Genomic DNA, 17387 nt, shown 5'->3' with positions numbered 1-17387 from the left:
TCCATCCATCAATCCATCCACCCATCCAACCCATTCCCTGTTAAATTCTTTTAAGATGCTAATATTGTGGTGTTTCATACACTTTTGGAGAATCCGCATCAAATCCTCATTTCATCCCATTCTCTGCAGAGATGACAGGCACTCTGGTATTCATACCAAAAATAGCCGATCTACAATCTTACAACGTGACACGGCGTGACGCGTTGTGAGCGAGTAGATTGGCTATTTTTGGTTCGCGACACAGCACAAAACAAAGTATAGATCGGGCTTTAACAATATGGTTCCTCTGCTCATAGACGCCCAGTCAAACCAGGTGTATTCATACTGTACAATCCCTGGTATGCCTGAACCAAATAACTATTTTTTTCTTGGTGTTCTCCTTCAACTTGTTTGGAGGTTTTAACTTTCAGCTCATTGTGATACGGTTAGCAACAATGTTCTGATGAACAGCAGTATGGGCTGGTAACATCGCTTGTACTCTAGGTTAACTGTGATGTTCATTGGACCCTCAGAGTGAAATGAACGCTCAGAAAGTTGCTGTGTACATGGAGGCCTGTGTATGCCATGTGCATCTATTAAGCTTAATTTATACTCTGTCAACGACCGTGTCGCTCGCCGCAAAGTAGTGATTTGCAAGCTAACAAAATAGCGTGAGAATCTTTTTGGCAAGTGACACCGTCATGCAATAAAGTATAACTTAAGCCTTACACCTCCACCGAACATCATCTGTATCATTTTAAAGCTCCAATCTGGGACGTATTTGAATTAATACAATGAATGCTAATATAACTATTACATCTGCAGTGGTTGGAGGTGGTCTCCCTACTCTTCCATGAACACATTTAGACCCCGGTGTAGGACATGACAATTAAGTTACAGTATTTGAAGCGGACGGTGCACTGGATTGCATACTAGATGCACCGCCATCTTTATCAGACATACAGTAATTGCAATTGCATACCTCTCTCCATCAGGAGAAACATAGACCTTACGGATTGTAGCTTTAATAATGTTCACATCTATTGTTCTCCAATATACACTTATTTCGTTTTTACCACGACTCAACCTATGTTTTTTTTCCCTTCCCAACATGACCTCATCCCCCTTTCACAACCATCTCCTCCTTCCACTAAAAGCCCTGTTATACTCGTCGTGTGCCGGTGTGTCGCGCTGAAAATAGCTGATCTACAAGCTCTCAACGTGTCTCCCTACGACGCCATGTGAGGTTGTAGATCTGCTATTTTTTCGCCACGCGGCACGGCACTCAGCGGTGTTTGCCAGTGGGGCATGCTGCTGTAAGAGCTTAACTCTGTGGTGAGATCACAAAACTGGCTCCAGATCAGCCCTCAAAGGCCAATTTCACCCTCACAGACCCCCCCCCCCCCCTCCTTCGTCCGTCTCACTCCTCTTGTGTTTCCCACATAGTGTGGCGGCCATTGTTGTCTTTCCTGCCTTCTCCCTCCGCTCCGCTGTGGGGGCTTTCAGTTTTGTATGGACAGGCCAAGACAACACCGCCATGCATTTATAGGATACAATAGAGCCAGCAGTCCTCTGTTTGGTGTGTGTGTGTGTGTGTGTGTGTGTGTGTGTGTGTGTTACTATACTTGTGAGGGCCTAATCTGTCCCCACAACTGTAGTAGAAATTGAGAAATAGACATTGTCCTCACAAGAGGGTGATAGGATTTAGGAATTTAGAGGTTACGTTTAGGGTTAGAGTTATGCCTGATTTAGTTTTGTGAAAATATTTTTAATTTTGGCTTTATAGTTGGGGTTAAACATGACAAAAAGATGAAGGCATTCATAAAAGTGTGGCTCAGCACTGGCATGATGAAAACCCGGGGATGCCGGCTCCTTTTAACTGTGATGCTCTACGCCTAGAGGGGAGTCGATCACGTGACACACACACACACACACACACACACACGCCAGAAATAGCCACGGATGCATGTGGCTTTCACTCTATTCAACCATTAAAAGCATTCTCTGTATGTCTGGAGGGCTCGTGTCTGAGTAAAAATGGCAAAATAATCCTCGGCCACTCTTAACGTCACCTGCATCGGACTGAACATAGAGCTTCACTTCAAAATCCTGGGTGTTAATATAACTATCATTGCAAAAATGGACCCTTACATTTTTGTCAACAACGTTTGACAAAAATAAATGAACGCTCAGGATTTGACTATAATATTGTTTCCTATCGTCGTCTCTCATAAATTTGTTTGGCATCCTGGTGACGTGTTCCTCTGCATGATGTTCATCATCTTCTCTCTCTGCCCTGCCGCCGTCTGATCTGAGCCGCACGTGTTTGTCTGCAGCACGTTCACTCTCTGAACGCTCCACAAACCCACTGCCCAGAAATGTAGGTTAGGGCATGTCTTTAGTCACCACGCACGCACATATACACACAGAGGGCAATGAACGTTTGTGCGTGCACGCGTAGACACACAAGTACACGGCACGCTCGTGCACATACACAGCCTTGGCCCGTGTGCATATTATGCGCCCACAACCATCTGGAGAGCAGGCCAACACACACACACACACACACACACACACACACACACACACAAACGCACACGCTCACTGCCTAGCGGTGCAAGCTGAGGGTGGGCACTCGTGCGAGCATTAATCTGATGTTAAGGTTGTTGTTTTTCTACTGAAGGGCTGATGAGGGCTTTAGAGGTTAGAATCTGTTCCAATCCAGGCTGCCATGCTCTGTAACGTTTAGCAAACGAAAAACAGACATCCACATCCACATCTGCACTGGAATAGTCTCTTAATATTTGTGAAACTGGGTAGAGATGTTCTTTTTGGGCAAATCTGTTGATATCTAGGACAGTAATCTGTACACCGATTATGTCTACAGCCGCTAAATCTAGAAACCTCTTTTGGAATGAATAGTGCCCCTATTCTGGGCATGTCATAATGGGCAAATGTTGGGCAAAAATAGCAGAGCTACAAGCTCACAACGCGTTGCAATGCGACTCGCTGTGAGCTTGTAGATCGGCTATTTTTGGAGTACATTTTTAAGTGGTTAAATTATTTAAGCTTGGCAGCAGTTTCTTGGAACTGGAAACACCATGGTTTACCTCAGCAAACAGCTGGCTGGTGAACTGGTTTGAATCAGCTGTGCAGTGATTCAAAGAACCCCAACGCTCCTTTAATAATTAGCAAGGTGACTTATTTATGTTTTTCTTTTACACACTGATTTAATTTTGTCTACTCCTCAGCCGTAGGGCTTTGAACCTGAAGTACTTAAATGTTGCACAACACATTGGTATGTTGTTATTGAACTGATTTGAGTTGTGTATAAGGACAATCAGCGGTTCTCTGCAGCACTCGATCGATTGTGATCGACTTTTCGGCCATGTGAGTGAGTGGACACACAGGTACTTTCCACATTGGTGTGTTCCTCTCATGTGTCTCCACAACAGTCATGATCTACGGCCAGTAATGGTCCTTGTCTTAACCATCATCACAGTTAATGATGAGCCGATGGCATCAGGGCCCCCACGGTGAAAACACACAGTAACCACAGAGATTGTAAAAAACGAGTCCTTACAGATCCACTTTTACATTCTCATAGTTAAATATAACATGAATACAGTCACTGTATGCTGTAGCTTTGTGGCAGAGTCTCAGGAACAGTCTGCTAGGCTGTCGTTTTTGGTTAAATATACGCGTTTGCCCCCTCAGACTACCCCCAAGTAGAGTCAGTCACCTACTGCAGTAATATTACACTTGACACATACTAGTTGGAGTGAATACTGAACTAGTACAATTGTATAGAACTGGTCATTTTCATATTCAATAAATATGCCAAAAATTGTATACTGTTATTGAAGAGTAACAAAGCAGACTAATCAGATCATATTGGAGTAATCCTATTGATTCACAGATTAACAGTCATTAATTTGCAACTGTATTCTGTGATTCTTGCAAATACAAACACACTCACACACGCAAACCTATCACAGCCACACCTACATTCTCCACACTGCACTGATACATTACCAATCAATCTAATATTCAAACCAACAGCCTCAATGATCAAAAACTGCATAATCTCACTTTTGGGAATAATCCTGTTGGAATCTCACTCTTCCTCTCCTCTATGTTGGATTAGAATTTTCATCATAGTAATCTGAGCCTAGCAGATTAAGGGAGATTTAGACTACTAGGGCATGTGTTTTCCTGGCTCAGAGCCTTTGGGGGGTGACTAGGCATGACTGAAAGCATGACATGTCTGTGTCGCGACTATGCAACAGTAAGGGCACTGAGTCTGTTACACTACCTTATTTGACAGAAGTCTATGCCTTTTCCTGTTATTTATGACCATTTGATAAACAAATATATCTATTATGCTTGAGTAAATGAAAACCCAATTAACAAAATTGTTAAAAAACAACAACAATAAGCTACTTGTATTAGAATACTGGAAGGGAGTTTGAGGGAGAGGGGAGTGGAATGCCATAAACCATTTGAGTGATTGATTTGTTGATAGACATAGCAGCTCATTTGACTTGGGCACCAAGGATACATATTTTATTCTCAATTCTCTTTGGGGTGGCTGAAAACTCTTTGGGGGGGGGGGGGGGGGGCAAAAATTCCTATGCAGGAAAAAGCCTGTGCTAGGGTACATTTAGTGTGTGTGTTTGTGTGTGTGTGTGTTTTCTGTAATGGGCTCTCTTTGCTTTACCCAATATACATGTTTAAAAGTGGAACACAAAAAAAAACATTTTAACAAGGGTCGGTGGACCGACAAAATAACTGATCTTCAAGTGACACGAGTATAAAACTGTCTTTATGCCATTGCACAACTATCTTAAGTTACATATGACTTAAGGCAGTCCATTGCCAGCGAAGATGAAATACACACACGCACGCATTCACGCAAACACAGAGACAGGGTAATCCTGTGCTAATATGTCTCTGAAGTGGTAATATTTTATTTGCTAGCCAGCACCATGTGTCAGTAGTCAGTACAGTAAACATGTTCTTGATGGTTAATGGTTAAAGGACCAATGAATTAAACCCTGGCAGGAGGCAACACACAGTCACTCTGTGATCCTTTAAATGCTCTGATGATTCAGTCAGATCGTTTGATGTCGGCCTTCTTGGCCATTACAAAAATCATCAAAAGCACTTTCAATGAATCAGGTATGTAGTTGTATGAACCAAACACATCTCGAGTAGTTTAATATCAGTACATTGTTATCACAGTCAGGTTTGCTGTCAGCAACAGTACCGTAGCATACCGTTTTCATTTGTGAAAGAAGAAAAATCATGTCAAATGAATACATAAGAATGGTATACATGTCATTTTGACATTTGTAGATTGTTTCAGAGCAAACTTAAAGCCTCCCACCGTTTCCTGCCCATGCCTTCATTTCTCCTATGCCCCCCCCCCCTCCCTCCGATGGATAGAACAGACGTTTTTGTCCATTGGTAATTTGGCTGGACAGTACACTGATGATGGCTACCGTAGAATAGTTAATAATGATGGTCATTGAATTAATGCTAAGACTTTATCGAACTGAAGTGATAATATACTAGACATTTGATTTAAGAAATGCAAGCTTATCAAATGATCCTTGAAGTTATGCTCATTTCCATCTATCCTCACATTTCTATGGCTGCCATCGTTGGTGCACTGGTGGTAGCAGGAAGTAGTCCCCACGGTACAATCCTGAGTGTTCATTTTACTCAGAAAGTGTAAAAATTGACCCACAATAAAGGTCCTTACACACCGGGGCGAATTCTTCATGCGAATAAATATGTTTTTTTTAAAAACCTTATAAAGTCAATGCAAGCGTCCACATCAGTTTCGCGAAGCGAAAAAGCGTGTCTTAATTATTCGGAACGAGTCCGAATTTTGCGTATATTCGCATATTCGCCGGTGTGTAAGGACCTTAAGAGTCCAACAATCAGGATTTGGCCGTGTCTCCGTGCATTGTACTGGTATGAAGCGGTGTGCATGCTAACAGTGTTCTTTCTCTCTCAGTGTGGGCCCAACAGCTCTGTGTCACTGATTTGAAGCTTCCAGGTACACACCCTCTTCCTCGACCTCTAGGAACTACTGCTAGTTAGTTTATACACAACTCCTGTGAATTTGTTAGGAGATTTTGCTGTGCAGTAGTTACATTGTATTAATATCCAATATGTCGAGAGCATTTCAAGTGCAGTTTTCAACTCGTACAAAAAATAATATACATATTGATACTTCTACAGCACAAACAATGATTACTATTGGGAAATATTGTTGATGTACTGATCAGGATGTACTGGTAAAATTACACAGCAAGTTACACAGCAACTACAAACCTATCAGAACCTGATAGTAGTAGTTAGTGGTCTGAATGTGGTGAATGTTACACAATGATACCACAAACATCCTCTGTGTATTTCTGAGCGCACACACAAAGCGTGCACGGCGCGCACACACACACACACAAACTTGTACGTCTTTGATGATGTTGCCACTGTATTCACAGATGTTTTCATACACGGCTGATAAACGTTAGAGAGAAAGACAAAAGACAGTTGAACTACTTCCAAGATGATTCCTCGATCTGTGTAACATCCAGAGACAAAGTGACAGACTAGTAATGAGCTGTCTCACTCACACACTAGCTTAAGTAAAAGTATGTTAGTTGAGTAAAAGTACAAAAGTATTGGCATCAAAATATACTTAAAGTACCAAAAGTAAAAGTACTAAAATGTTTGAAAATAGCAGATCTGAGTTTGTAGATCGGCTATTTTCAAATAGCCTATGTATAAAATAGGGCTAAAGTGGTTAATGCATGTTTTATAATATAATCATTTATATCTGCAAAGTAACTAGTAAATAAAGTTTTCAAATAATTCTAGTGGAGTAAAATATTTGCCTCAGAGATGTACGAGTAGAAGTAGAAGTACTGAAAATTGGAAATACTCCAGTAAAGTAAAAATACCTAAAAATGTAGTTACTTTACACCACTGTCTATGTGTGGCATACTGTACAGTACACAAAACCCCATAGACGCATCTTTTCATCTGCAAGCCAAGAACCAGAATTGGTGAAGGACTTCCTGTATGTTCCTTCATGGTGATTTACGGATGCAAAAATCTGGGATGAGAATTAACGAACTAGGCCCAGTGGTTCCCAACCTTTTTCTGGATCAAGGCCCACTTGAAAAATCTTGAAAAACGTTTGCGGCCCACCCATCTGACCACTCGTGGTGAGAATTATGTACTTAGCTGGCGTTTGCGTTTTCCTCATGAGGAGATGTCATGATGATGATGTGTTTGGTGTTGTAACACTTTTACTGCGAGCTGATTACTGGAAAGGGCTGTCTGAAGCCGTTAGCATTGTAGCTGACATCAAAGACATTTAATAAGTGTGTGAGTGCATGCGCGTTTGTGCGTTGCCCATTATATTAATCTATTTGAGCTGTGTCTCTTTACAAAGAAAGTGAGATTGCCAGAGGAGTTGGAGAAAAATTTTAACTCTGTTTGATCATGAATGACACTAATTATTCTTAGAGTAGAGATATCTCCATTTGGAGCTGATGTGAATTGTTTAATGATATAAATCAAGGCGTAATTCTAAACTAAAACAAAGATTCTGTACACAGAATAAATCTGTTAATTTAACCGAATGTTGTTAAAACGGACCCTTGACGTAATCAATATCACAGGTCCTGACCCTAACCCCCAAGTTATCTGCCAATTCTGATACAAATTAGCTTAAAACAGAGTTATCTCTGTGGCAAACAAATTAGCAGATTTGTTTGTCTGTGATGGTGATTGCAATACACCCTCTCCATTGTATGCAGGTGTACATTCATTGACATACATATCCCTGTAGTTTATCACAAATATTGATCTTCAGAGATTATTACAGTATACTGTTCACATTGAGTTTGTTTGTACATTAGGTAACTAGGTATCTAACACCTTTGTCTGATGCTCAGTCCACATGATACAATAGTTTTTTACTTTTCTTTAGACAACAACCTGATAACAACACAACCACACGGTTGGTCATAGCATGACATGTTATGACAGGCTGCAGACAAAGAATAACAGGACCATTGTGTCATTTAATATTGGGTCCACCGGTCCAGTGTTCCAGTGTGAAAACCAGTTTTAATGACAAAATAGTGGTCAACAGGTGTCTGTAGTGTTAATACAGATTGATTGGTGTTGTCTGTCCGTACAACAGGCTAGACACTGAACTGCATTAAATGGACAATAAAATCAAGCTGACACAGACACACAGGGAGTGTAATTTACATGTCATATTGTCCTCCAAACAGTCCGTGTTTGTCTTTGACAACAAGTAAGGCTCAGGTTTGCTCAGGTGGTGAACATCATCGGCATGGTTTTTATGTTGTGTAATTCTAATGTTGTCATTAGATGATGACCACTGATGAATACATTGTTTTCCTTTTCAAGACCTCAATTCATTTTGTTTTGACCTGCCTTTTTGTGTTCTGCATTCCAACTTTGATGACATGCAATTGGCTGTTCATTTGCAACCATCACATACCATCAAAAGTCCAATATAGTCACCTCCGCCATGTGAACATTAATGTGAGCCACCAGGCTTTTTCCTGTTGACCAACATGTGTTGCTCAGTGCTGCCAGCAGAGGGCAGTATCTCAGAGAGAAGCTCACAGTCTTGTTTACCAAACCAAACCTCTCTGCAGCACTACTGCTGTCAATTCCCTGTCTCTTTTTGAGTTAATCCATTTTCAAATGGAGCTGGAAATCACACAGAAATTAAAATTTGGCATGGAATATGATGGAATTAGAGAGGTTCATTTGTTACTGTAATTCTCTGTGGACAGATTTCACACAGCTAATGGTGATTGTGGTGGTGTTTCTATTAAGGTTAAGCACCCCCACCCCCAGACTAAAATACAATGAGGTTTATTTTCGGTCAGGGAACCCTTTGAATCGGAGGTATACAGATACATGGATGGGAGGAGGGAAGCAGACTAATGGCATAGTAAAATGGAATGAAGAATAGGAGTAGACAGGAGTAGAGATTGGAGAAGACTCTCTCTCTCTTTCTCTCCCTCTTTCTCTCGTCCTCTCTGTCTCGCTCGCTCTTTCTCTCTCTTTCTCTCTCTCTCTCTCTCTCTTTCTCTCTCTCTCTCTAATTGCACAGTGCTTCGGCCCTCTGATGCTGATGCACTTAATGCACATCTAGGGACCTCTCTCCACCCATCTCTCTTTCTCTCTGTCTCTCACACATACACACTCACTCACTCACACACTTATACACAACATTGCCCATCATTACCAGGCAATCCCAGGATGCATCGCTCTCAGCCCAGAGCAGTCAGCAGGGCGTATTCTGTCTTGACTGGCCAAGCGAGCGTGTGCATCGACGAGTTTGTGTGCGTGCAAGGGTTTCACCTTTTTTATGTGTGTGTGGATGTTGTACTTGTGGTGGTCAAACCCAGACCATAGACTGACCGAGAGACTGTATTTGTACGTTTGGTTTGTTCAGTTTTCTTCTAAATGTGTATCATTTGCTTATTTTGTTTTAAAGCACACATTTTTGTTTGATATTTGGGTCTTTCAGAAAGGTGAATGAATGTTTGTTTGGAGTGCTTGGAGTGTGGGGCTAGCATGGCATATCGTACCTCCCAATCTGGCGATGGTCTGACTACGTTGGAGGGTTGAGTGTGTGTGTGTGTGTGTGTGTGTGTGTGTGTGTGTGTGTGCGTGTGTGTGGTCTGGGTGTTGTTGACACCATGTTGAACGTAGCAGCCGCTCGGTCACTAAGTGGACGTTGTTCTCTTGCAGTGGACAAGAACAAGCAAAGGGGGGCGCCAGCGAGACCCACCTCCACCAGCTCCACCTCAACGCAGCCAGCATCTAACGGCGGAGCCAACCAGAACCAGCAACAGGCTTCTCCAGACCTGGTAGGTCCTCCTCGGTCTCCACTGTTTTCAATTAGACAAATATAATTCATTTTTATAATTCTCGTTAACTCTTTGACTGCGGACGACGCGATAACGCGTCAAGTGCTACTTTGTCCAGTTGGCCGTCGACGCGCTCGACGCGCTGGACGCGCGTTCATTGTTTAATCTCTGATTGCGCTATGCTGCTTAATATTCAATGTTATTCTCGAGTTCCACTTACTTCACGGACATCTGCATCCGGTTTCATGGCCTGGATTCCGTTTCCGGTTTTTGATTTTTTTCCCCAGTCATTTTCGTCCAAAATAGGTAAATAAACGGGTTTTCACACGGTATAACGGACAAACGGACAGCTTCTCTTCTATAATCTATGGTCTGGGTGACGATCAGTCATCGCCGTCGTATATCACAACGTAATTTTCGCTGATCAAAACAATCTGGGTGACGTCACATCCGTTTTCATGTTTTTCCTTGTCTAATCTATGAAGAAGGGTGAGAGAGACCCAACGACATGATCACGCTGTCATGTGCTGCTCTCTGGTGGCGGATTTGTGCTGGGTCTTTACATTATGTGTCCTTAAATTATTTTCATGAGAAAAATGCAAAATATAAAAATAAAAAAACACGAAAATTGCTGGCACTGGGGGAGTACTTTATGAAAATACTCTGGCAGTCAAAGAGTTAAAGATAAATGAATAGTTAATTGTAGGAAAATGCACTCTTTTCATTGGACGAATGTCTGCTGTGACCCATTAGAAATGTATCAAAAAAAAAAAAAAGAAATTCCATACGAAAAGTTTGTTTTTACATGCAGTATAAACGAGAGGATTCACACATCATAGGTCAGGCTATATAGGCTACCCAGCAGCATTGTAAACAAAATAAAATAAAATAAGCAATTTGCCTACGTGAAAAATGTATAACTTGAATAAATGTTTAGCAAATAGTAGCCCGACTTTCTAATAATAACAATAATATTAATCGGCATTGTCATTGGTTAACGGTTAAACGGTAAATCATCAACACGATATTCCTCCAACAGCTGATTCAATATACCAGCATCACATCAACACATCACCTGCACCAGCAGCCTATAATGGCCTCATTCAGCCCAGTAAATAACGTCATATGTGAACATGACAAAGAAACATTGTAGCCAACTAGCAGGCATTAGGTTATGTGACAGAAATCCTTTAATCTAACCACTATGTGACCTACATGTTAGATACACTGTGGACCTGGCCTGTCTGGAACCCACAGCACAACAGCACACCATACAGTAAAAGGCTTAATGTTAATTTAACTCTGAATTAAATAAAAACTGAGGATTTTGTGGTGTAGGAATGCACAAACTTTTTCACGACGCAGAAATATTGATCCATGCTTGTCGCTACCTAACCCAGTCTAGTAATGATTTAATAAATGTAATTAATTATTTGAGGTCAGACAGCGGCCATGTTATATAATAAAGCTTTTTTTGTCAATCAAAAAGGGCAACGAACGTAATAGTTATTTTCTTGCTCAGGATAAACAAGTAACGTGTTTTGATCAAAGACGAGGTCTTCTTCTTAAACAAACTAGAGGTTCACATCTAGAGTTGGGGCCGCTACTCACACCTGTCATGGCAGACCTGTGAACAGTGTGCACTGCTGTACACGCTGTAATGGAATGAAAATGTACAAAGATAGACGAAATCACTGGAGATGAAGTCATCAGTGCATTTGTATGAAAGGAAGGTAAGAGTGTATTTGTATGAAAGAAAGTTAAGAGTGAATTTGTATGAAAGAAAGTTGCAACGCCCTCATGTTCCACGGATTATCATGCCAGAGCCTGCAGAATGGGAGAAACAGAGAAGGCAGGAATCAACCATACAATGTGACAATGACAAACCAGGGCTCATGTGAAACTAAAGCCAATGATAATTCTGTAAAGTTTTAACCATCATCATCAGATTAGCAGCACATTTAAGTAGAAATAAATATGCATTGTCCTAGACAAAGGACAGATAGGTACTGGTCAATTAACACGTTTTAGTTTCAATAGAAGATGCGAATAGAAGAATGTGGATGATAAACCTCAACAAAGAATGCAGATACTGTAAACAGGAGGTGTCGAAACATCAACAAAGAATGCAGATAAACAGGAGCTGTCGAACCACAAGCCATTTTGTAATAATAGATGCATGTTCACACATACAAGTAAACAACATAGAATAATATATAATAATGTTGCTGTACAATTCTTCAGCCTAATAGATTCATCTGTGGCAAAAGTTTAGTCCCAAACCAGTTAGCATCACTGCTCTACAGTAGGTCAAAGGTTCCAGTGGGTCCCCAGCTAAATGTGTTAATATAGCATAAAAATCTGTTTAACCACTTTAACCCTGTCTTATACTTCATTTGAAAACAGCTACAAGCTTATAATACATTGTGATTCGATGCGTTGTAAGCTTGTAGATCATTTTTAACAACACACATCTTCTCTTATTTATTTGCTGCCGTCCTTGATTAGTAATTTCTCTTGCCTTTCTCTCCAAGGTACCAGATCTACTCAACGCAAATGTACCAGCGACACCGGGTCTCCCGGTACCGGCCATCGGTACCGCCACTGCCACCAACGCCGGCTCGGGAACCACCCCGACCTCCGGACTTCATGTGTTCAGAGCCAGAGCCGGGTCTCGAACCAGCCCCAAAGCGGCCTCTCGCCTCCCGCAGAATGGATTAGTGGGATCCGGGCCCAGCAAGGCCGGCGTAGGGGAGGCCGGCGGCGGGTCTCTGCCTGCAGGGGAAGCTCCGGTCCAGGCTAAACAGAACCACAGGGATCAGGCGGAGAAGAAGAACCAAGGCATCAACCAGCTGAGGAGGCTTCTGGTCCAGGGCAACAGGAGAGTAGAGGCTCTGGCTACGGTCATCCAGCATGTCTTCACTGAGGTAAGAATCTGACACCGCTCAAACCCTACTGTGTCCACTTTGTAGATATGGGTACGTAAGAAAGCAAGTACATTTTATTTGTAAAGCACCTTTCGAAACAATGTTACAAGGTGCTGTACAATGGAACACAATATAAAAAAGTGAAAACAAGTTAAAAACAGGGTATAACAACACAATAGAGTAATAATACAACACAACAAGGATTAAAGCAAAACATTGACCTGTACAAGTGAGTCAGGTAAAAACTTCATGAGACAAAATGCTTACGAAACAAATGTGTTTTCAACATGCTCTTAGAACTGTCAACTGACAGTATTTTTAAAGCCAAAGGTGGGAGTGTAGGAGCAACCACTGCACTTGTTTTGAGCTTGGTCGCGGGTATCTCCAGAAGGCCTTTGTCTGCCCCTCCTTTTACACCAGTGATTCTCAAACTGTTTTATTTTAAGGACCCCCCTATAGCTCTGAGAGTGTACAAATGGAACCAAATGGAGGGTCCATTTGGGCACTAACGTGTCACGTTGCAATGCGCTGTGAGCTTGTAGATCGTCTAACAGTATGTTGTACTGCATTTTACCTTCAGTTGTACAGATTAAGTCATTTATTTACAAAGGGCTAACCCTCTGCTGTGCAACTGTGTGAGACGGACTGATCCTTTAGTGCCACAATAGTGATCAGCTGTCGTTTCAGACACGGCCTGCTGCTATTTACGGTGTTGGTTGAGATGCTTGGAGCTGTACGACTGGCCAAACACCTCTTGGCAGCAGGGAGGAACGTGTAGGAATCTGTGCGAGTTCGTGCTGTTCTTTAGTGTGTGTGTGTGTGTGCAAGCGCGTGCGCCAGCTGTTTTTGCCAGGGAATGAACAGAATGGTATTTTTGCTTTTTAGCCCAGATTAATGAAACGCACATCCTTGTTGACTCAAGGTTTTAACCGATCATTTTTTCCCATCTCTGTTAAAAATGGAGCACTTCGCTGTAATCCGCTCCTGACTATATTTGAAGGATTTCACTCCAAAATGTTGGATATGAATTTCTATTAATGTTACGATTTAGGCATTTAGCAGATGCTCTTCTCCAGAGTGACTTACAAAGTGCAAGATCAAAGTAAATGTCATGAGCCGCAGTCAACAAACTACAGGGGAAATAGAGTGAAAAAAAAAACACATCTACAAAGTAACTAGGACATCAGGTAAACATCAAGCCTAGCGTCATAACACTTGTGATCAAGGAAAACGTATGTCTATGTAAATAACATACATAACATGTGAGCAAGTAACCAACATACTTCTGTATAACTAGCATCTATCAAACAATAGGCAACAAGAAGCAGTGGTGTAATTGTACTTTTCCTCCACTATAATTATTTGAAAACTTTAGTTACTTGTTACTTTGTAGATTTTGATGATTATTACAAAACCACTTCAGCCCAACTGTATATACATTTTGGCCATTTGAAAATGCTGATCTACAAGCTCACAATGCGTCGCACAGCGACACATTGTGAGCTTGTAGATCTGCTATTTACAAAAGATTTTTATGCATTTTATAAATTAAAAAACTTTGTGAAATGGGACATTCTGCATGTACTTTCTACTATTGGTACTTTTAGTACATTTTGATACCAATACTTTTGTACATTTTGAATTCCAGACTTTTGCTTGTAACAGAGTATTTATGCATTGCAGTATTGATACTTTTACTTAAGTAAAAAAAAAATAGTTCTTTTTCCACCACTAACAATAAGTTATACAAGGAAAAAAGAGTGCTAAGAGTGTGAGGAAGAGTCTGAAGAGGTGCGTTTTGAGACTGCAACAGAAAATGGGGCAGCACGTCCTTGATAATCGTATTGCGTATTCATATTGGCTCACTATTTAAACATGACATGTATGCATTGCTTATACAACCATATAAGCCAGCAAAGGTTTTAAGGTGGCTTAACCCAGTAACCCACAATATGCTGATCTTCCACGCTTTTCTTTCATCTTAAAGTAGGAGGCAATTATAATTTTTTTGAATGGTGGAGATCCTGTGAGAAACTCCTCAGCTGTTGATGACATTATCATCATTATGATGATCATGTTGGTATTTGAGGTGTTGGTTGAGATGCTTGGATGGGTAATCGCTGTTTTCAATAGAAAGTGATTCTTGGCTGCGAGGCGAGACGAGTCCACACCCATGTTCCATTAACCCCACGCTGTCCCAGAAGAGTTGAGCCGGACTTATACTTCGTTGTACGACTGTGTCGCATGCCCGGAAATATCCGATCGACAAGCTCACAACCAATCGACAGATGCGACGCGTTGTGAGCTTGTAGATCGGCTATGTTCGGTGCATACGTTTTGCATTGGAGTGATGTGTTGATGAAATGGTGTGAGCGTGTGTGTCTATTGTGCTTATATAGATTGTGCATGCATGCAGGCATGTACAGTGTGTGGTGTGTACTGTATGTTGTAAGTGTCTTAGGATGAGTGTAACATGAGGACGTGTGTGTGTATGGTAGTTAAGGGTTTGGGTCGCATTAGGCCGTTGTCTGCTATGATGATGATGTTTACTATAGCTGTGGGCTGTTGTGTGTGTGTGTGTGTGTGTGTGTGTGTGTGGAGATATTATGCATCTCATGGGGCTTCATTGACTTAACCCATTAAGACCTGAGGCCGATTATAAAAATGTTTTCTAAATCCTAACAGTTTTTTAGAAAATAATATATATATTTGTTCCAGGGACCCCCCCCACACACACACACACACACACACACACACACTCAAGACCCCCCCAGAAGCAAAGATTTGAGTTACTAATGTTCGCTTTAAAAAATACATATTCAAAGATTTGCACACATTTTCACGTTTTTTCTAAAATAGCAGATATACAAGCTCATAGCGCGGCACCGAGTGCGCTATGAGCTTGTATATCTGCTATTTTTTAATAGCCAAAGACATCTAAAATGACACAGAATCTCTCGTGTGTGACTGACAGACTTCATTGAACCTCAGCTGATCTGTAGGCCAGTTTGGAACGGGATGTGTGGTTTGGGTGTTTGTTGGAGACAACAACCCCCATTCACATCTACAGAAAATACATTCCCTGCATTTCTCTCAAATCTCGCCGTGGTGAGCGGTTATTAACTGTCCTCCGCTCTCCCCCCATTGTTAGATTTACAGATGCATTTAAAGACTCACTTTGAGGCCTTTATACTGCTGTTACAGTCTTATCCGTTTGTGTCTAGGTAGGTAGCATGGCGTGCTTGGCCACATGTGGTTAGGCTAATCGTTACATCAACAGAGATGAATCTATGGAATTTTGGCACCAGGCCAGTGGTTCTCGCTGTGTATGAACTGTATCTTTCTTGTGTTAGCCCAATGTAAGACTATAGAAGTAAGAGTCCGATCATTATCACCAAATGTGACATTTCGATCAGCCCCGCTCTTCCTCAGTCTGAGGAAGTGTGGAGATCTAGTCTAGGACCATCATAACTCTGAGAGTGTACAAATGGAACCAAATGGACCCGCAAGGGTCCATTTGGTTCCATTTGTACACTCTCAGAGTTACAGACCCGCAAGGATCCATTTGGAACCCCCTCAAGTAACCCAGAGTGTCCCTGTACCTCACTTTGAGAACCAGTGATTTAGTCTATTCAGGTCCATTGAGATCCTGTTAAAATAAATAAACTCATGTGGGCTGGGTCTTGAAAAGCTGAAGGGCAAGTGATTGGCCTAGCCAGGCAACAGGATGTTGTCAATCACACAATCCGGGACTGAGAATGGCCACTGAGTAAATATTTGCCACCCGATTCCTTGTGACTGGTGAATTCACATGCTGCTCCTAGAGTACATTAGTTACATGAGCCACTTTCGCCCTGGTGTCCCTTTGGGCATGTCGTTATTATATAGAAGAACCTTTTCAAAACCCTCCAAATGTGTTCTGTTCGTCCTGCTTGAAGTTGAATGTGAGTCGTTCACTTAATTCTCAAGAAATTCAAAGTAAAAATAATTTGAAAGAGAACGGAAATAGAAGATCTGATCCAACGTGTTGTGAGCTTGCAGATCTGATATTCTATTTTTGGTATTCGTCATTCAACAAATTATGTAGAGCTTCATAATCCATAATTTGAATGTCCTCCTAACCAGGATTCATGCCAAAATGTCTGTGATTAGAGGACAGACCGCACCAATGCAACTAGCCGCAACTCCTTGCAACAAAACTGTTTTAAGATCAGACCGCACCAATGCAACTCCTTGCAACAAAACTGTTTTAAGATCAGACCGCACCAATGCAACTCCTTGCAACAAAACTGTTTTAAGATCAGACCGCACCAATGCAACTCCTTGCAACAAAACTGTTTTAAGGTCAGACTCAGACCGCACCAATGCAACTCCTTGCAACAAAACTGTTTTAAGGTCAGACCGCACCAATGCAACTCCTTGCAACTGCCATTGAGGATAATGGTTGCAAGTAGTTGCAATAAGTTGCATGTTGCAAGGAGTTGCATTGGTGTGGTCTGGCCTTTTAAGACATACACATTCAAAATTGGAGGGTTAATAA

The 17387-nt window shown here is 41.6% G+C and overlaps 1 protein-coding gene across 1 annotated transcript in view; it reads left to right on the top strand.

Annotated features, from left to right (window-relative positions):
• The window catches only part of LOC308096316 (uncharacterized protein), an 89887-nt gene that overhangs the window by 52582 nt on the left and 19918 nt on the right, over positions 1-17387 (top strand). Inside the window, exons 8-9 of the mRNA XM_080443713.1 lie at positions 9802-9920; positions 12455-12847. Coding sequence (XP_080299839.1) covers positions 9802-9920; positions 12455-12847 — 512 coding nt within the window. The remainder of the gene's footprint in view (positions 1-9801; positions 9921-12454; positions 12848-17387) is intronic.

Source organism: Gymnoscopelus braueri, assembly GCF_963280865.1.
Source record: "Gymnoscopelus braueri genome assembly, chromosome: 2".
Classification (NCBI taxonomy): domain Eukaryota; kingdom Metazoa; phylum Chordata; class Actinopteri; order Myctophiformes; family Myctophidae; genus Gymnoscopelus; species Gymnoscopelus braueri.
The sequence above is the reverse complement of the archived record's forward strand: the minus strand, read 5'-3'. Positions and strand labels throughout refer to the sequence as shown.